This window comes from Prunus avium, chromosome 2 (genome assembly GCF_965620075.1).
Source record: "Prunus avium chromosome 2, drPruAviu1.hap1.1, whole genome shotgun sequence".
In the NCBI taxonomy this organism is placed as follows: Eukaryota; Viridiplantae; Streptophyta; class Magnoliopsida; order Rosales; family Rosaceae; genus Prunus; species Prunus avium.
The window spans coordinates 12,644,452-12,665,654 of record NC_142285.1 but is presented as its reverse complement, the minus strand read 5'-3'; the positions used below and the strand labels follow the sequence as shown (position 1 = coordinate 12,665,654).

Here is a 21,203-nt window from a genome sequence, read left to right as displayed (position 1 = left end):
TAAAAAACCAAATATTCGTACTAATGTCTTTGTATTTGTTTAGCATCTTTATTTACAAAATTGATGCCTAATGTACTAATAGCAACGATTTTTAGTTTTACCGATGCCTATGTAGTGTTTCTAAAAGTGAAATTTGGCATAGTGGGAGGAGTGTTGACGTGAGTCTCCTAATTAATCAAGGAGATTTATTTCCTCGATTAATTAAGGGATTTACTTTCCTATTTTATATAGTTATCAGATCATTGTATAATTAGGAGATACTATCTAACTGATTACTGTATCTACTTTCTTGTAAAGAACTCATGTAAACTCTTATATATACCTCCTTATGGAGAATAATAAAAACTAACCTAAAGTATTCAAACCATATTAATATTTTAGCAACGTTTGGTAGAGGTATCGCGTTGTCGGCACATTCATCCTCCACCATGTGCTTGATGGTTTGAAACTGCATGGCCACAGTCTCCTCCACCTCAGAGCTCTCGTCGTCGGAGCTCTTTAGGATTATCGTCTTCTTCTTGTCAGAGGCCATTGTTGCTCTTTCCAATATTAACTAATTAGTCTGAGAACTTGGGAGAGTTTTTTTTTTTTATCTGGCTTTGGAAGGTGGAGGGTTGAGTGATTTGAGTTGCAAAGGTTGAGAAACTTGGGGTGATTTTATAGTCTACTGCTAGCAACCTTGTCCGTATAAGTAATATTCTCCTGTTAGGAAAAGGAAAGTTGACTGATGGCCTCTAACAAAAAGGAAAGAAAGGTTTGTTTTTTTTTGTATTCCTCCTTCTTTGCTATTTATTGTCGTATATCCTTTGATGAAGGTGAATTTGCAAGTGGGTTTATTTGTTGAGTTGATATTTCTAGTCTTACTTCAGTAGATTCTTATAATTAGTAAGATACTGACAAAAAAATAAATTAGTACAAGATAATAAAGAGTTTAGACTTAAACCAAAAAAAGAAATAGGCAGCGAGAGAATTTTAGAGACTCGAGCTTGTTCCTTTGATTACATTTTCCCTCTGTTAATTGTTGCCAAATAATAATATTGTGGCAAAACATTCCCCTCGAATTTTCTCCATGTAAATATTTCCAGCGTAATACATGAAGGCCTACAAAAACCCCCGACTTCTTGGGCAAATTTTGAGCCAGGATAGTACATGAACTCTTTACCTATCATAATCCTCACATATTTTTCCCTACCCTTTCTCACCAAATGACTTGGTTGTTTCTTGTTTGGCTGGCTTTCCATCTGCGAATAAGAAGGGCTTGTCCAATATAGGTCCCTACAATTTCTATTTCCTAGACATATATCCATCATTCTATAAATCTATGTGTAAAACCCAATTTCAAACTTAAATGACCAATAAGATATAAGAGGTTGTAGTATTCCTATGTTTTTACATCATTGCCATCATATTTCATATTTTATTTATAATTAATTCCAAGCATTTCATTAACTGCTACAATTGTAATTAAAACTCCCTATTAATAGCATATCAATCACCCCATTTCTTTTGGTTGCCATTCCCTCTAACATATCGCCCCCTAAAATTGCAAACCAAAAATATATATATATATGTAAATTACATGTCTAATAATGTACATATGAAAAATATAAATATAAATATATAGGTATATTATTTACCAAATTTTTTTAAAAAAAATAGGTCAGTTACTTTGTAATTGATATTTCCGTACATTTTTCATAAATTAAAAATAGATACACAATAATTTATAGAAAATAGGTGCGTTGTATAATTGAAATTTATACACATTTTTTTATAAATTAAAAATAGGTACATTATACTAGGTAAATTGTTTTACTAGGTAGTTGCGTTGTATAATTGAAATTTATGCACATTTTTTATAAATTAAAAATAGGTACATTATTTAGAAGAAAAAAAATAAGTTCATTATATACTAGGTAAATTGTTTTACTAGGTATACATTATTAGAGAAAAAAAAAAAGGTACATTATTTAGAGAAAAAAAAAGGTACATTATTTAGAGAAAAAAATAGATACAAAATTTAGCGAAAAAATAGGTTCTATATACTAGGTAAATTGTTTTACTAGGTACATTATTAGAGAAAAAAAAAATAGATACATTATTTGGAGAGAAAAAATAGGTTCATTTTTAAAAAACAATATTGTTATCATAAAACAAACAATAAAAAGATGATCAAATTATTTTTCATAAAACAAGTAATAGGTGCTTTATTTAGAGAAAAAAAGAGTACATTATTTAGAGAAAAAATAGGTTCATTTAAAAAAAATGTTTTTCAAAAAACAAACAATAAATAGATTATCAAATTATTTTTCAACATAATTAAAATGTACACTATTATTCATAAAACTATAATAAAATGGATTACTAGTCGTATAATTCATAAAAGGAAAACAACATTAATTTCTAAATTCAACATTGAATTTAAATTACTAATACGTTAAATAGATTACTAGTTGTAATTCATAAAAGGAAAACAACATTAATTCAAAAATAGATTACTAGTCGTAAAATACATTACTAATATGTTAAATAGATTACTAGTCATAATTCATAAAAGGAAAACAACATTAATTCAAAAATAGATTACTAGTGGTAAAATACATTACTAATACGTTAATGTTGAATTTAATATTTAATTTCAAATAAGTTTCCAAATTAATTCCTACATCCATTACAACCATTTGGTGATCTTTCCAAATTCAACATGTCATTAATTACACCCCCAATAACACATTAAGTCATAAATATGGGTAGTTTTGGAATCCGAAAAATACAATAAATCAGATTTTTAGTTATATTAGGTAACTTGCTTAGTTGGATCCTAGTCATCGGGTATTATTTGAAAAAATTGGGTATTTTAAATAGAAAACTAAAGGAAAGGGTTGTAGGTGATTTAAAATGAATTTTATGGGTCTAAGCTCAATTTACTAAAATAAATAAGATGGTTTTGGACTAAGGTTAGTTCAAAACTAATTCCATGCTGTCAATGGGTTCCCATCACAGTGGTGGCGGATTCCCCCTCCCCTCTATGGCACCCAGGATCGAACCGCAGTGGGGTTTTCTTTCCTTCAATATAACAAAAAAAGAACTAATTCCATGCTAAAACTGTTACAGTTTGTTTGACAAACTACAATCAAATGTAAGATTTATACAATTTCAATTACTGTAACCAAGCAATAGTTGGAAAATAAATAAGAAACTCCACCGAGTTACATTCAGTTACTGTTTATCAATGCCAACTTTCTGTTTCACAATGTACCCCACTACTCAGTAAAATCAGTGTGAATTTTGATTAATTATGTGACATGTTTTACTAATTCTTTTACCAGCAAACAAAATATAGGAATAAACATAGCACATCTTTTAAATTAGAAATCCACTAACCAAAATTAAAACTAAAAGTTAGTACTTCCTTTTTCTTTCTTTTTTCGGTCGAAAGGTAGGAAGACGGAGGGAGGATTTACTCACAAACACTGATGTCTAAAGATCTCAAACCTAAGACCATTAATCTTAGGCCAAACATACTTTTCCACTATAATAGTATATTGGCGTCAAAACTTCCATCTTAATATTGAAATAGCAACAACACATTTCATTTATATCAGGATAATATACAAAAAGTTTGCTTTTTTCTTACTGAAAATTCATAATATTATAGCATCCTGATTATGGTAGCGTATTAATTAATATAATTATTAAATACGTTAAAGAAGATAGTCACTTGTTGTCTCATTTAGTAAGCTCCCAATCATTAAAACATGAGCCCTAATGCCAACCTCAGTTGTATAAATTCCACTAAATGCAAGAGAAGACTGGAAAATTAAGTCTGACTTTTATCAAACCTGTTGTTCTTCTTTCTTTTTCCAGATGAGGAGAAATTGATGGCTTCATATGAGCTTACTTTTATTTTAGTACAAGTGATAGTCTAAATTATAGGGGAGGGGGGTTTCTCATATATACACACAACTAAAATGTCATGGAAGTTCGAACATGAGATCTTTGGTCTGCAAGCCATTTTCCATTGGGCTGGACCCCATTGGCTTATATATGAACTTACTTTACAAGTAATATTTTCAACTAACATATTTAATAAATGAACCCTTAAGACAATCTGCCGGATCAATATCATAGACAAGCTCATAACAAGTCAGAGAAAAGCATCGCAAACCATAATTCTCTTTTGCTATGAAACAGGACTTGGATTGCCAACCCTACATCCGCTATTCCCACTACTAAAAAAAACCCCTTGCGCGACCATTCTTTGCGTGACGAAACAAAATTCTTCGCGCAAAGTCACTTTGCGCGACAAATATTAATCATCGTCGCTCAAAGTCTTACGCGACTCAATTTTGCGCAACGAAAAATAAATCGTCGCACAAAGTCACTTTGCGCGACAAAACTTTGCGCGACGAATACTAGAGTTCGGTGCACAGAGTTTTGCGCGACGAATAATGATTAGTCTCGCAAAGTATTTACAAAAATAAATAAATAAAAAATTATTTTTAAAAATTTTTGGATGCCTTTGCGCGACGAAATAATAATCTTCGTCTCGCAAAGTCTTCACTAAAATTTTTATAAACAAATTAAAAAAAATTTGGATGACTTTACGCGACGAAATAATAATCTTCGTCTCGTAAAGTCTATACAAAAATAAAAAAAATAAAAAAATTATTTTGCTAGAAAAATATATTATTGTAGTTCGGATTGGGTTTTTGTTAGAAAATATATATTTTAAATTGACGATCGAATTGGTTCATTGTATTCATATAGGGTCAAGGAATGTAGCTGTAAAAAATCATCAAAATCGAAATTGAAATAACCGTTAAATCGTGATTTTTTGTTTATAACCGTCGAAAAGTTTTGTCCTATTACTTGATCTCTGAATGTTTATTTTTTTCGATTTTTGGCGTATATGATCTCGAAGTATAAACAAACAAGTTTGACGGTTGGATCGTTAAATTTTAATTTTTTTTTCATTAATATGTGTTTTTGGAGTTAGTTTTGAGTTTATGCCAATTATTTGTCATTATTTTATGTTATTGTTTTGTTATTTGACAATATTTTTTTTTTTTTTTTGTAGGGAATTGTTGAGGCTAAAGTTGAGGATTTGATATAAGATGCTTGTAGATTTTATTATTGTACTTTGTTAATTTAAGTGTACATTTTGAATATTATGTATATTGGATAATTTGACCACTATTTTTCTTATGTAATTTTATTTTGAATATGTCAATTTAAATTAAAGTAATTAAGAAAAATAAAATCATACAAATAAATAAAATTTAAAAAATTAATATAATGAAATTGATATAAGAGTAATAATAATAAAAAATGTCAAAAACCTTGCGCGACAAAATATTTCGTCACGCAAACTATTAAATTAGTTTATTTTAGTTTAAAATTTTCAAAAAATAAAAAAAATGAATATTTCGTCGCGCAAACCTTTGAGCGACGTTAACATTCGTCGCGGAAAGTATATTTGCGTGACATTAGCTTTCGTCGCGCAAAGTAGATAATATTCGTCGCGTAAAGTAATTAATATTCCTCTCACAAAGTTGTTATTGTCCGTCGCGCAAAGTTGTTATTTTCGTCGCGCAAAGTCGTCATGATTCGTCGCGCAAGTTGTTATCCTTCGTCGCGCAAAGTGGCTTTGTGCGACGAAGAATTTTCGCCGTTGCGCAAACCCTTTCTTTACGAGTTTTGCGCGACCAAAATTTCGTTGCGCAAAGTTTGCGCGACGAAATTTTCCTTTGCGCGACCAAAAATCATTCGTCGCGCAAAGTGTTTTTTGTAGTAATGTCCTGTAATGAAATGACAAAAAGGAGCAATAATAGCACTTAACATTTTCAAATGAAATAATCTACGTGCCAATCCATTATCACATTCACATGCATGATGCATCTATTAAATCAACAAGTTCTATATGCATTAAAAAAAAATTATTATTCTTGTTTTTCTTTGAGTATCTGAGTAATCTTGAAATTTATCATTCGACACAAGAATAGCTCAACTTGTTAATACTCAGAGAGAGAGAGAGAATGTATTATTCCAACTTGGAAAAATAAAAAAGCAAGGCTTAAGTTTATAAAATTTTCAAATAAAATCTAGCGCGGGTAAACTTGTGAGAAATAAATTTGCTTGAAAATGTCTCAGTATAGCGGATAAACTTATTAGAAATTTAATACTTAATTACTAAGGGTTTTGAGAATAGTCTCCAAATTTGTGCCCGATTCGCATTTTGATCGTTAAATTACTAAGGATTTGCATCCTCTCAATTACTTTTTGATCATTTTTGCTCCTTAATGTACAAACAGTGAACTTTTTGGATCCTTTATTTTAATTCTTCATCATATTTTCTCTCCTTTTAAGTTTGTGTTCAAATGAATCTAATCCAGTAGTCAACTGTCACTTAATTTTCCTTTTTATGTTTGATTTCCACCACATTTATATCTCTTTTGGGGTCGGGGTTTCAAGGAGGGGTGTTTGGGTAGCTCGGCATCGAATTTCACTATATTTATGCTCACATGCATCGAATTTCATCCAAGAACAAACTCTCTCTCTCTCTCTCTCTCTCTCTCTCTGTCTCTGTCTGTGATAATGGTGGGACCGTTGGTACGAGAGGAATTGTAGTAAACTATCAGAGTGAATATTCGAGTTTTTGAGGACTATAATGTAAATCGATGGATCAGTATATGTATGGACCATTGGTCAGAAGTAAAAATTACCTAATAAATTGACCATTTTGCTCCAATAATTGACAGAAAATGTAATAGAGATTATGATGGTAGGACCAACGATGCTAACGAATGCGAAGTTAAGTGACTACAACATTCATTTTTCGAATTCAATTACCAAAACGAATATTGCTCTTTAAGATTTATTAAATTTTATATATGAATGAGAATTATTTCGTGAGTCCAGTTTGTAAAGTGTAATAATAATATGATTAATTTCCAAGAGATGTAAATTGTTGAAAATTTATCCATAATAAAGAAGCTTCTAATCAACAAACAATAAGGGAGACATAAACTCTTGTATCATTAAAGTTTTATTTGTATTCTTTTAAACTAACAAACTCTTTTCATATTTGACAAAAGCGAGATTTGCAAAAATCTTTGGTTAGACCTAAGCACTTACCTAAGCAAAAACAAAAACCAATTGAATTAAAGTAGAAGCAATATCCATAAGGACTCTCTAACTATATGACATATAACATTAATTCCAATATATCACTCAAATGCCCATTGGTTCTCCTTACGGATCTCTTCTTCTTCCTCAGGAGTGAAATCATTCATGATGTTGAAGGTCTTACGGATCTCTTCCGGTGTCTTTCCCTTGATCATGTCTGCCGCAACCTGGCAGGTCAAATCCAGCAAGCTCTTAATGTTGAGATAGTTTGCAGCCAAGATTAGGGCAAACAGAATACTTTGGTCCACCTTCATGAACTTAGCGTCCCAGTTCTTCAGAATCTCCTCTCTGTTCTCACCATTGGCAGCAGCCTCTTCTTCATGGTACTTCTTGCAGTACTCTTCTTCATGGTGCTTCTTGCAGTACTCGATCACCTTCGCTAGGGTGCTGCTGGTAACGTTTGGCAGAGGTATTGCGTTGTTGGCGCAGTTGTCCTCCACCATGTGCTTGATGGTCTGCGACTGCACAGCCACAGCCTCCTCCACCTCGAAGATCTCATCATCGGAGCTCTTTAGGGTTATCTTCTTCTTCTCGTCAAAGGCCATTGTTTTGCTCTTTTTAATAGTAAGTAATTAGTCTTTGAGAACTCGGGAGAGTTTTTTATCTGGCTTTGAAAAGTGGAGGGTTGAGTGGTTTCAGTTGCAAAGATTGAAAGACTTGGGGTGATTTTATAGCCTACCACTAGCAACCTTGTCCGTGTAGGAAAAGGAGAGAAATTGTTTCTTTTACCTTGTCCGTATCAGAAATTTTCTCCCATTAGGAAAAGGAAAGGGACAATTCTGTTTTTCTTATGGGTTTATTTATCCTCTCTTTCTTTTTGCTATCTACTGTCGTATATCTTTTTTCAAGCAGCCTGATTTTATGCAATCATATTAATTGGGCAAGATTTTGGTAGGAGTGCATGGTAATCAAATAAACATATTTTTGTTATTTAAATCAAATAAACTTATTGACAATAGGACTGCATGATATTCGAACACACGGCTTCATTCCTTGAGAAAGAAGAAACGGGGTAGGATAAATAAGGAATGTGAACCACATCAACAACCCACTCCTAGTTGATATGATTTCTAGTTGACTAAGGATTTTAAGGTGAGAAAATGTCATTGGTTAATGCAAATATGAGAATTGAAAGTATTAATTAAATGATGATACAATGGCGGAACTAGGAATTTTTCGATGGGTGGGCTAGCTAAATTTTTTAGCTTCAACTCTAATGATCTTTTTTTAATTCCATTGACTAATTTTCAATAAACTTTATAAGACAAATACACATTACATATTTAGTTTTTCTAGCTTAAACTGTAATGATCTTTTCTTTTTTCTTTTTTTCATTGACTAATTTTCAATAAACTTTATAAGACATACATATTAAATATAACCAAAAAATACACATTATTATGCAGAGGTATCCCCATTATTAATTTCGAGCTCTGCATAATAAATTATTATTGCATATTGATATTGCTTCCAAAACAAGGTTATATATTTTATGAAAGAAGCAGCAAAAGGAAAACTAATCGTGACTTGGTCATTGCCATGGAACCAATTATTACACGAGGATGTGTAGAAGTTGTACATCTTTGAATTTTAAGTTCTTGGTTGTAGTTTTATTGATCAATTTCTGAAACATATTTGACAAATGATCAATCGGCTCAATCTCTTTTGTTTTTTAGTAATACTTTTTTCTGGATTGGGATATGGAATCTCAACCTTAACTATCAAAAAGAAAAAGAAGTTAGTAGAAAAAGCCCCATCTTCTAACGACAAAGAAGTTGATTTGGGGAAGAAAGAACTTGATTTGGTGAAGCAATCCCCAATTAAGTACAGAATAATTATTTCCTAATTTAAGCCTTTTTTCTTTGCATATGCGGTTTTAATTTTAAGCCGTTAAATGATATCTAAATGATGTGGCATGCGAATTTTTGAGGTCAAGCAGATCACGGTAGGGAAAATCAAAGTAGAGGATCCGAATCCATTTTTTTGGAACACAACTACCTATTTTATCTTTCTTAATTCTAAAATTAAAAAAAAAATGAAAAACAGAAAACCAATTGGCACACTGTCCCAAGGGGCCAGGCTAGTGATTCCTTATGTGTAATGCTAGCGGCAGCCCCTATTCAAATGAGAAATCTGTACCTTTCAGAGGAGGACTTGAGCATAAAGGCTCAATATAAAGTATGAGGACTAAACCTGATTCTTCATATTTAGCATATATGATCAGCAATGTCCATAACCTTAACATTCTCAAATTAATACTTTAGTCATGGAGTTTGAGTTGAGTCAATAACAATGAATTCGCTGATCAGAAGCCCCATTCCAAAGTAGTATGTGATTTATTCTCCATGAAATTATGCGAGCAAAGATAAATTACTTTGCAGGTCATTACAATCAAAATAAATCTTTTGCAAGGCAGATTGTGAATCCGACGGCAATGGCTCGACATTGAATGATTTGGGGGGCATAATATAAGCAACTGAGAGTACTGACAAGAACATGAACATGAGGCAATTGCTGCTGTCAACGCACCAGAGGTTAATAATATCTAGTACTTTGGCTGCGCTCATTCTACCAAATCCAATGCTGTGGAAAAATACTAAAAACCTTCCTGAAATACTAAAATCCTTCCTGAAATATAAGAGCCAACAAACAGCTTATGAGCAAAAGAAAATGCATACACAAATGCTAAGGTGCAGCAGAGAATTATGCAGTTGTGAAAAAAGAGAACCCAATTATTGTTCAGGTAAAACTATACCTCTAAACTATAAGCTGAGAATTAGAGCAAGCACAAGGATAAGTACGCATGGCCTTCCAATGACACCAGCTGACGTCGACCTACAGACATTATCAAACTGTAATGAGTATCATTACAGCCAACCAAAGTATTTTCATTTCATTTAAACTGGCGTGCATAAATGCTATAAAACATAGGTGGTAATGAAGAATGAACCTAAAGCCACAAGTGCCTCATACAAATTTCATTTCCTTTTCTTTATCAGTGAAGTTTTAACGTACGAGCTCATTAGAGACTGATCACAAACCAACGTGAAAATTGCAAAAGATAAAGTTAATCAGAAATATAATTGAAAGTTAATGGCCTAAATTTGTCATTAAAGTTTCCCATGGTCCAGGTTTCATTCAAATGCAAGAAAGAGCAAGATGGACTGAAAGCAAACACCATGATGGAAGAAATGCATCAAACAGTAGTGAAAAGAAAAAAGAGGGTAACAAGATTATATAGATGAGGTCATGATATAAATGAAAAATTACCTTGTTACAAGCTCCTTGATTGACTCAGTTTCAATTCCAAAACCTAAAGGGAAAAGTGGATCATAGTGTGGATCCCCAAAATTCATTGGGAGTTGATCTACAGTTCTGAACCATGTTCTTGAAAGCTTTCCACTGAACCCATGATCCCCAAAAAGGACATCGGTAATACCTTGGCCTTCAGTGCCTGGCAACCATGCTGCCACCAGGGCATCAATTGAGGAAATATATGGTTCAATTACAATAGGTCTGCCAGAAATTACGATAACAATGCACTTGACACTTTCACACACATTGCTGATGACACTTGGGCCAGGTTCTGCCATCGTTAGGTTCATGCTGTCTCCTGAAGTCTCAGCATAAGGGTGCTCGCCAACAACAACAATGGCGTATGCAAAGTTGTTGGACTTGACAAAATTTCCATCAGGATTCTCACGGTAGATAATTTCTGTGCTCGAATCAACTGTTGATTTTATGGCACTGAGGATTGTGGTTCCTACTCATGAAAAATACTTTCGTCACTGTTATTGCTAAAGTAGTTTCCTGGAATTCAAAATTCTTAAAGAAAAATGTGCTTGAAGGGTATTTGCACATATTCTAAAGAACTTTAGACTAAATCTCATTGCACAAGATAATATTCGAAGAGAAGTTCAGGAAATTGAAATAACATTTTACTTTAGTAGCTTAGAGCATCCACAGTGGGGGGGTGTAAATTCGGGGGTGTAAAGCCACTTTTACATCCCCTTTACACCTCCGGGGGGTGTAAATATGTTTTTTGCTCCAGTGGGGGGTGTAAATTCGGGGGTGTAGCCGTGGGTCCCAGCCTTTTATGTTGACTTTTCTTCATTTTTCTTCTCTTTTCTCGGGTGGGTCCCGCCTGCAAGGGATGTAAAAATGGATGTAAATATACATTTTATTTTACATCCCCATGGTGGTGATGTATATTTACATCCATTTACATCTCACCATTGGAGACCATTCCGGTGACTCGGGGTGTATATTTAACATACACCCCCATATACATCCCCCCACTGTGGATGCTCTTATAATCTTCTTAGTAAGTACTCAATGCTCCATTTTTCATATAGCAATTTCTGTCATTCATTGTGGAACACAAAAGTACTGCATATAGACAGAAAGTTAAATATTAATAAATATAACCATGAAAGAAGACCCTACCTCTTGTATAGTTGTTGCCACTGAATCCTTGCCATTCCATTGTCCATCCACCACATTGGTAACCTAGATTATCAGCATGACTGCCAGCAACTAGGATTTTGGACACCTTCTTGGGAAGAGGTATGACTGGATTTGGATTGGTTCCGTTTTTTCCGTTCTTCAGAAGCACAAGTGATTTTCTGACTGCTTCCCTTGCCAAGTCTCTATGAGCCTAGGAAAGTTAAAATAAGAAATAAATAAGCAACCCATTGATTCAGGGTAGTTATTACAAAGTATGAAACTTACTAAGCTTTTTAATAACATTGACAATTGACAAGGAAAGACCATGGAACTTGGAAGGAAATTTCTGGCCACTGAACGTACAAACAATTGTAATAGGAACCACTCTGTCATTTTTTATTTTATAATAATCTCCACTCCATTTTTATCCAACTAGAGAGCAAGCCAATATATGTAAATAAATAAATAAAACACACACACAATATGAAAGTCGCAAATCCTGATATTTGATAATCTCTGATAAACTGACCTGGCTTCCAAGCTCATTGACTAGGCTGAGATCAGCCAAAGGGTTCTCAAAAAGACCCATGGTGAACTTGACTAGCAGAATCCTTCCCACAGCATCATCAATTCGATCCATTGGGACAACATTGTTTTTGACCAGGGAGATGAGATCATCAATGAACTCTATATACTTGAAAGGGATCATGATCTTCAAATCACAGATAACCATGTTCAGAGTTTTATAATCATATACTTCAGTTTCTCATTGTTGCACTGATTACAGTGTAGGAAAGACTTATCTTCTTTCATTTCTATGAGATGTTTGTTTATAAAATAAGCCACTAACCATATCAAGTCCAGCTAGAATTGAAGCTTGGACGGAGTAGGAGTAGTTTGCATGTGGTGGGGAGGTAATCCTGTCAACACCCTCCCAGTCTGATATAACAAAACCCTGAATGTTCAACCAAAACACCATGTGCTGTTAGCATAAAATAGTTAATACTGCAGAACACAGGGAAGGGTACAATACAGTCGCCAAAGACAACAGTTTGTAATGGTAAAATTGTTCGGAAGTCAACAAACAAGTTCAAAAGACGCAATAAAATTAAGTTGAGAAAATATGTAAATGCAATGAATCCATCAACAGACGCTAAGTGGCAGCATTGGAAAGTAAGTAAAGAATCATGCAGACTACTTTGCAATATGCAAGAAAACCTGACCACATTAATGTGCAAGTAATTTGAATTTAATTGGACATACTGAAGGCATTAAAACGCAACATGTGGAAAATATGCATGTTGAGAAAAATGACAAAAACAGATCAGACCGACAAGCATTTGAAAAAGGAAACACTCAAATGCAGATAGATTGAGGGAAAAACAGTTATGATCAGTCAACTAGTCACGAATAAGAGTTTGAGATGTCACAGAAGGGAATACCCCACAATTAAAATTACCGATAATTTTACAATATGCAAAGACACTTTTCTACCAGATAAGACTGAAGGCTTTAAAACTCAACATGTGGTAAATACATAATGTTGAGAGAAACCTTTCACATAACTCATGGTAGAATGTTAACATTGAGCAAGTTAGTTATGTGCTAACATCAAATATTGGTACATACATAATAACACAATTCAAATTGAAATCTTTCTGCGCATGTCATCTTATTTGCATTGTAGATAGTTACCAGAAAAACTGTAATAACCTTGGATACTACATAAAAATAAAAATAAAAGGAAAAAGAAAAGGAAATTGTAACCTTAAACTTAAGGGTGCCCTTGAGGAAGCCAGTAACTAGGTCGCGGTTTGCATGCATCTTTTCCCCATTCCAACTGGAGTAGGAAATCATCACTGTTGCGACACCCTTGATGATTGAATCAGAATAGGCAGGCATGTGGATGCGAAGCAACTCGTGCCGGTCAACCACAGTGTTGTTCTCATTAATGCCCCTGGTTGTCCCTCCATCACCCACAAAGTGCTTTGCACAAGCTGCAACCTTTTTACTAAAATATAATAAAACAATAAATACATCAGGAATGACTGAAACGTTGAAATATTAGTAGTAATAAACATTTAGATATGAGTTTGTGCACATGCATACATTCATTCAAAAAACCAGGACAAACTTTTTTTGTTTCCTCTTCCCTCCTACTGGGCTGAATACAGATAAGTATAGAATTTCAGCAGTTGAAACAGAGTTTCACCAATTAACAAAAGTCCAAGAAAAATAAGGAGAAATGTTTTAGTAACAATGCCTTGATACACTACTGATATATTGTGCGAGGCAAACCATGAGATCAGGGAAGGTAGCTTTATCGTTGTGTTGGTTTAAGCTTATCATATAGTTTTAAATAATAAAAAATTACATATATAGCTTATTTATCAGGACTCACTACCAGCCAAAAATTTTGAAAGAAAAAGGAATCACTGAATTCATTTGATAAATTGAATCTATAACTACTAATGCACGACACATATTACGTTTACCAGATTATCTTTCTTAAAGTCACAAAATAAGCAAATTAGCATCACTGACGATACTAGCTACTAGCCAACAATGACTGTATGTCTTCTAAGATCAAATGAAGGAAAGTGAAAGAGAGAATGAAAAGACAAAAAAAAAAAAAAAAAAGATTCAAAGTATTTTATTTTACATAAAATTCATACTTTCCACCAACATATGGAACTCCTTTCCGAGAATTTGCAGGAATATCTCCCTGTAAACCTGGAATAATCACCGTCATTTCTTGCACAATTTTGTGGTCCTCACTGTAGCTTTCATAACACCGACCCCATCTTGGATCTCTACAGACCTATATAGGAAGTTCCAGGTTAAGCAGAGAAGTCACCCAATCGAGAAAATAGTAAAGCACTCATATGACATCATCATCCATACAAACGAAGAAAATGTTGAAAACTTATAATTTCTTTTGCAACGTATTGTTTACCGCAATGCAGGGAGCAAATACATAAGGAATCCCCGTAGCTCGGGCTTCAAGAGCAGTTGCAGAACCAATTCTTTGTACCAATTCAGGATCCCTGTATACTGGAATTATTAAATAGAAAGCAGACACATTTAATAAAACATAAAACGCCCATCATCTCAAGAGATTATGACATGCGTGGTATGTTATTTTAATGCTTGCTGGAGTATGACCCTAATGGCTCTTGTTGAAGTTAGACAGTTAAGTAGTTTTGCATTGAAAAGACAGTGAAGCAGTAGATCTCATCCTTTGTGTAATAATTGTACAATGCACTATCATGTTTTAAATATGATGCAATAGAATCTGAAATTTTTACTTGCCTGGTAGCTCCAAGCCCAACATTATGCGGAAATATTGTAGCATTATAGACATTGTTGTGTCCATGCACAGCATCGATACCATAGATCATTGGAATGCCCAAACGACTAGCAAGAGCTCCCTTCTGAAATTCATTAATCATGTTAACCCAGTCCTCAGCGCTAGCTTCTGGAAGTGGTGCACTGCCACCACCACTCAATACACTGCCTGCACAAATCAAAACATATCATCACTCCATTTTGTCTTATCATATCATTGCATTCAATGTTATTTCTCTTTCTGCAATTCTGGTTGCTGTAAATCATGACTAATGATTTGATTTATGTTATCTGGTTGAATTGATGCATTCCTTAAATTAAGGTCATCACAGAATTAAACAATAAAAAGAGCAGAGGGGAGAGAGAGAGAGAGAGAGAGAGAGAGAGAGAGAGAGAGAGAGAGCACATGGAACCAAAGAATGGGCCATAAAAAGAATCAGTCACAACAAACTAAAGCAGAAAACCCAACATCATAACAGAAAGTCTCTTACTCCCCAGCAAGGCAGCAAAGAATGTGAAGGAAAATGAAAGGAATAAGGGAGAAAAAACTAGAGCCTGCTTAACTGCATAAAGAAGACCCAACCTCATATGAGGACAGGCTCTTACGCCTTTCAGAGTCAAAGTCATATTTTCCACTTTTGTTTCCTTGGTTTTGTACAAAGCTAGAAATTCAACAAAAAGAAGAAGTGTGTGGCTTTTAGTGCCATCATATCTCTTTTTCTTTTTTTTAATACAAGTGATATTGAGGGAGGGGGAAATCAAACCTAGGACCTTGAGTGTAGGGGTACATGCTCTTAACCACTTGAGCTACAAGCCCTTTGCAGTGCCATCATAGCTTGTATATCTATACATATGATAGTGAAAAGTTCCTGATCAAGTACAAAATACTAATATTGACACCTCAACTCCTCTGTAAAGGCATCTATAAGCCCACAAGAAGATGAAACACAATTCAGTTGTGCCATGAAATGGTTACTGATATGTCACATAATGGCTTGATTTGGAGCTAAAGCAGGAATCAAATGCATGATAACATATGAGAAAGACTACGCCAGACAAAAGGCACTTATTTCATAAATTACACGGACACTACAAATTGGAGAACTTAAGTTGATATGTATATATATGTATGTATGTATATATATACACATTACCAATGAAGTAAGTTCTCATAGTATCAACATTGGCAACGCTGCGATCAATCTGCACCATCTGACCAATTTTCTCTTCAAGCGTCATTCTGCTAAGAAGGTCTCCAACTCGAGCAGCAACTGGTTGATTAGCATCTTTGTACTTGATGTAATCTGCATTCACTGCACTGAAACCCACCCACCACCAAACCAACAACATACCCACGACTGGTAATGAAACCCAAGCCATTCTAACTCGTCCGGATCCAAGCTCCTCTTTTACTCTGATAAACCAACAAAATAGAGAAATTACACAATGCTTATCATTTGTTCTAGCCATTCTCTGTTTGGTCGCTGAGAAAATGCAAGAAAAGAGAAGTATAGAAATATTTTAAGCTTATTGTCCTTGTTCAGGAACTACAGCTAGACACATGAGGGGGTCCTGCGCCCCCCAGATTATGTAAAACCCATTAATATATACTAAGAGCTAACAATTATCACCAAGGAAATTCATATAATAAGCTCAATGGCCCCCCACGAACAAATTTTTAAATCCTGGTTCTGCTTAGTTATTGTATTCTCTTTTTGATCATGTGGAACTCTATCACCATGTATTTTCAACTTATTTCACATTGCACAAAGATTCAAACAAGCCCACATAAAAACACGAAAAAAAACAAAACAAAACAAAACAAGACTTCAAATAAAAAGAATCAGTCAAATCGTTGTCCTGCCATACCTTCTCTCAAATCTCAGAAAAACAAAGGAGGATAAGGGGGTTATGGGTTCGGTCAGAATGGACCACTACAGAGGCTAGCCTCCCTAATTCAAACAAAAAGGCACGAAATGCCATTTGCACTGCCATACCTTCTAGTCAGTTCTCAGAAAAATAAAAGAAGAATGGAAGCCTACAAAGGAGGATAAGGGGTTCATGGGTTCAGTCACAATGAACCACTACAGAGGCTAGTCTCTCTGAATCAAACAAAAAGGCACGAAATGCCATTTTCACTGCCATACCTTCTAGTCAATTCTCAGAAAAATAAAAGAAGAATGGAAGCCTACAACAAAGGAGGATAAGGGGTTCATGGGTTCAGTCAGAATGGACCACTGCAGAGGCTAGTCTCTCTGAATCAAACAAAAAGGCACGAACTGCCATTTTCACTGCCATACCTTCTAGTCAGTTAAATTATTGTCCTGCTCCTAGCTTCCTCGGAAAAATAACAGAAGAAAACAGAAACCCAATCCAACATCGACCATGTTCTCACAGAAGAACAGCATTGTGTGTGTGTGAGAGAGAGAGAGAGAGAGAAGAGAGAGAAAGAGAGACTTACAGAGAGTAGCAGAAAGAAAATTGGCTGCTTTAGCTGTGGATCAGTGAATGCGACTCAAAAGATAAAAAGGGTAAATGAAAAGGGCAGAGCTTGAAAGGAAGTGAAAATGTGTTCTGTCTTGAGAGATCCCTCAATGGGTTTTGTAGGCAGGAAACAGGTAATGGGTATAGTGGGGGAGAGAAAGAGTGTGTATACACAGTCCGGCGGTTTCTATTTTCCCCCTTTTGGGTTTTTGGATCCTTTTTTCTTTTTTCTTCTTTCTTTTGAAGAACGTGGTTGAGGGTTTTTGGATTAGTGCAGTTGTGACGTGTTTGTGAGAGTGACGTGCGAATGTTGAGATGCCTCGTTTCAAGTTTCGTATTGGCCGGACTTTTGCATATGGTGGCTCCTTTTGGTATGATCATCATCTTTCTCACCCCGACCTACTCATGACTTTAGCAAAAGTACAACAACATCTAGAATAAAAATCTGATCGACATTAAAGAGATTTTCTACCATAATGGGAATCTAGCTTTATTAACATCACTCCTCCTTATTTACTCAATTCATATGTTGTTATATGATTGAGTAATGAATTTTCTAGTAAACTTTACTTTTTGACTAACTCTGATTTGAAAATAACATGTGTTCTCATCTGAATTGTTTGCAAAGAACTTTTTTTATAAGCCTAAAATTAATCCATCAATTTCTTAAAAATTACATCTTTAATTAGAAAGATATTTTGATCAAAATGATAGAAAAAGTTGCTTTTGTTAAAATAAAAAAGTCAAATTAAATATTGAAAAGATCCAACTGAAATTTTGTTGAAAGATTTAAAGGCACTAGATTTTATTACACTAATGTCATGTTTATTAAAATAAGGAGCTGAATTCTAGTTACAGATTACTCTAGTGTTCTTTTAAATATAAACGATAATTTAAACTACAAGAAGAGTGAGGGTTTCACACACACATTACTAAGATCTCATGGGGATTCAAACTTGAGACAACTAGTTTGCGAGTCAATACCATTTTCCATTGCATTCTAATTATTACTTCTGTGTAGGGGTGGGCATTTGAACTAATGAACTAGTAAACCGAGCCGAATCGAGTCAAACAAAACCCCAAAAAAACCGTGTTGACAAAAAAAGTCAACCTAGGCTCAAAAAACCAAACTGGCCCACTTTGGATTGGCTCCCATCTTGATTCTTATCTTGAAAAACGGGTATAAATCAAACCAGACCGGATGTGTTAAGTTTACTTATTCATTTATATCCAAAATCATTAGTAAGCTTAATTAATATCTAATACCATTAGTAACTCCAAGTAATATTTAGATATTTTAGCCCAATTAATACCCAAATGTCTTAGTTCCAATTTATACCAAAGTAAATAATTACTCTAGCCTAATATCTTTTTATTTTCGGTTAACCATTTCCATTCTTGTTGCGATTTCGTCTTTCTCTCTTTCCCACCTATTTCTTTCTATTTCTCTTCCTCTTTATTCTTGTACCTCCTTCTCTCTTATTTTATCCATTGTACATATTTTTCTTTTCTGCCTATTTTTCTATAAATCATATTTCTCTCTTCTTCACATCTTTATATTTTTATCTTTCCAAACTAGAAATCGAGCTAAACTGAACCGGAATGGCATAGGTTTGATAGAGTTCTGTTCTTCTAGACACTTTCTATTAAAACCGAACCAAACCAAATTGTGTGTAAGTTCCGATTTTGGTTTTAATAAGAGGAGAAAACCGGACCGTGCCCACCCTCACTCCTGTGTTTGCTTCACATAAAAAGGATTGAAATGCAAAATCCATAATTTTTTTACAAGCCTAAATGAATCCATCAATTTCTAAAAGCATACTGTATTACATCTTACATTAAAAAATGTTTTATCTTTTTTTTTTTTTTTTTTTTTGGTGTCAAAGTTAGAAAGGGGAGAGAGTTTTCTCATACACACACACACAATTAAGGTATCATGGAGTTTCGAATATGAGATCACTGATATGTAAACCAATACCATTTTCCATTGGACTAGACCTCGTTGGCAAAAATATTGCGCTACCTCGTTTCATATTTCGTATTGATTGTGTGTGTGAGGCTGGACTTTTGCATATGTGGCTTTTTCTAGTTTTATTATTATTATTATTATTTTAATAACAAAAGTACCTTAAAAGTTAAATTCCCTAGGGATCTTAAAATCATACAAGTCAAAGCACACTCCAGTAATAATATCTAAAGGAAAATTACTAAACCAAATACATGAATGATTGTAGTATTGTTCCTTTTTTGCTAAAAGATCAGCTAACATGTTGGCTTCTCTGTAAATGTGAGTAAATTGAGACTTGTGAGAACTTTCCCAATACTTGCCAAATATCTTTTGCTATTGAATGTCAACTACATGGTGCCTTTTTCTGGTTTAAACATCTTTCTCATAATTACATATTTATGTACCAACAATGAGGATATTTTAGTAATTAGTACCACTCATGTCTCAATTCCATATGTTTAGTAAACAATTTCAATAGGGATCCTCAATCCATATGGTTTAGTAAACACTTCAATGGAAAACCGGAATCTAATTTTCTTCAATCCAACTCCTCCTCAATTTAATTCATCTTCAATTCAATTCCTCCTAATTTAATTTATGAATTAGTAAACATGCCATTAAAGGAAATTTTACCATCTACTTTCATTAATTATGCTCCACCTAAAAAATATTATTTGACAATGAAATGTCGTCACGTGATATAATCAAGTAATATCAGTGAGCAACAATTTTTCTAGTAAACTTTATTTTCTGCCCAATTTTTATTTGAAAATAACATTTTTATCATCTGAATCATTTGCGAAGAATTTTTTTTATAAGCCTAAAATTAATCCATCAATTTCTAAAAGCATATAACATTACATCTTACATTATTATTATTTTTTTAATGTAAATCATAGAAAAACTTACTTTTGTTAAAATAAACAAGTCTCTTTGAATCAAGAAAAAAAAAAACAAATTAATATTTAGAAGGTCAAATTGAAATTTTGTGAAAATATTTAATTACACTAAGATTGATGGTTTCTAACTTTTGTTTAAGATTTAATTTTATAATTAGCATTTGACTCATTTTTTAGGTGAGCAAAGGGTTTTATTTTAAATCAATTTTAGAGTTTTTGATTTCTTGTTGTCTAGGGCTTTCGCTTTTTGTTTTTGGCAAGTGGTGATGATATAGATCAGCGAAAAGGCGTATGCATAAAAGTATTTGCCAAAGGAGGAATCCTAGAATTTCTTATAAAGATATATTTTCTCTAAATGGTGAGGGTAATAATGTCATTTTCTTGCTTGGACAGAAGTGAAAAAAAAGGCGGGAGTGCCAATCATAATTAGTGAAACCTAGAGGGTAGAGGTGTAAAAATGGTATGAAACCTCAAATCCATAGAGCCCAAAGTAAAATCTTCCGTTCCCCAAAAAAACTAAAAATAAAAGCCCAAAGTAAATCTTAATCTGAAGTCGGCTTGAACTCAGTAAACTCCAAAGTTCATTCCAACATGAAGTATTTTTTGGTGTTTTGTTTTTCGTACAAGCAATCTCCTAGGAGATGGAAAAATCGAACACATAACCTCATATTTGTGGGTAACTAACCACTTGAACTACTAACTCCTTTATTTGAAGGATTTTAGGTTGACATCACATCTAAGAATTTTTCAATAAACCCGACCCAAAAGTCTGGGTTTGAGCCACCGTAACTCGTCCTATTGAAATGAAGTTCATACCTCATAAAGTTAAC

At 33.8% G+C, this 21,203-nt stretch overlaps 1 protein-coding gene and 1 pseudogene across 3 annotated transcripts; both read right to left on the bottom strand.

The window, feature by feature from the left end:
• Positions 1 to 7,229: 7,229 nt before the first annotated feature.
• On the bottom strand, positions 7,230 to 7,782 carry LOC110754418 (SKP1-like protein 1A pseudogene; annotated as a pseudogene).
• A 1,723-nt stretch (positions 7,783 to 9,505) lies between these two features.
• On the bottom strand, positions 9,506 to 17,861 carry LOC110754417 (uncharacterized). Of its 3 annotated transcripts, XM_021955474.2 has the most exons (12): positions 17,444 to 17,861; positions 16,137 to 16,396; positions 14,947 to 15,151; positions 14,591 to 14,681; positions 14,310 to 14,455; positions 13,402 to 13,645; positions 12,485 to 12,589; positions 12,164 to 12,346; positions 11,635 to 11,845; positions 10,459 to 10,951; positions 9,944 to 10,023; positions 9,506 to 9,816 (listed from the first exon to the last, which is right to left on the bottom strand). In XM_021955474.2, the coding sequence occupies exons 2-11, from the start codon at positions 16,360 to 16,362 to the stop codon at positions 9,951 to 9,953; spliced, it is 1,977 nt and encodes a 658-aa protein (XP_021811166.1). In that variant the 5' UTR covers positions 16,363 to 16,396; positions 17,444 to 17,861; the 3' UTR covers positions 9,506 to 9,816; positions 9,944 to 9,950. The 3 variants fall into 3 exon arrangements, with proteins under 3 accessions (XP_021811166.1, XP_088104583.1, XP_088104584.1); XM_088248457.1 differs by lacking the exon at positions 17,444 to 17,861 and having other exon boundaries at positions 16,137 to 16,467; XM_088248458.1 differs by lacking the exons at positions 16,137 to 16,396; positions 17,444 to 17,861 and having other exon boundaries at positions 14,591 to 14,688; positions 14,947 to 14,990.
• Positions 17,862 to 21,203: the final 3,342 nt, after the last annotated feature.

Coding starts and splice junctions, on each gene's coding strand:
- LOC110754417 (XM_088248457.1), bottom strand. CDS start 16,452: ATGGCTAGAACAAATGATAAGCATTGTGTAATTTCTCTATTTTGTTGG. Junction 12,590..13,401: donor AGGGCACCCTTAAGTTTAAG/GTTACAATTTCC, acceptor TTGAACATTCAG/GGTTTTGTTATATCAGACTG. Junction 12,347..12,484: donor TTCTAGCTGGACTTGATATG/GTTAGTGGCTTA, acceptor TGTGATTTGAAG/ATCATGATCCCTTTCAAGTA.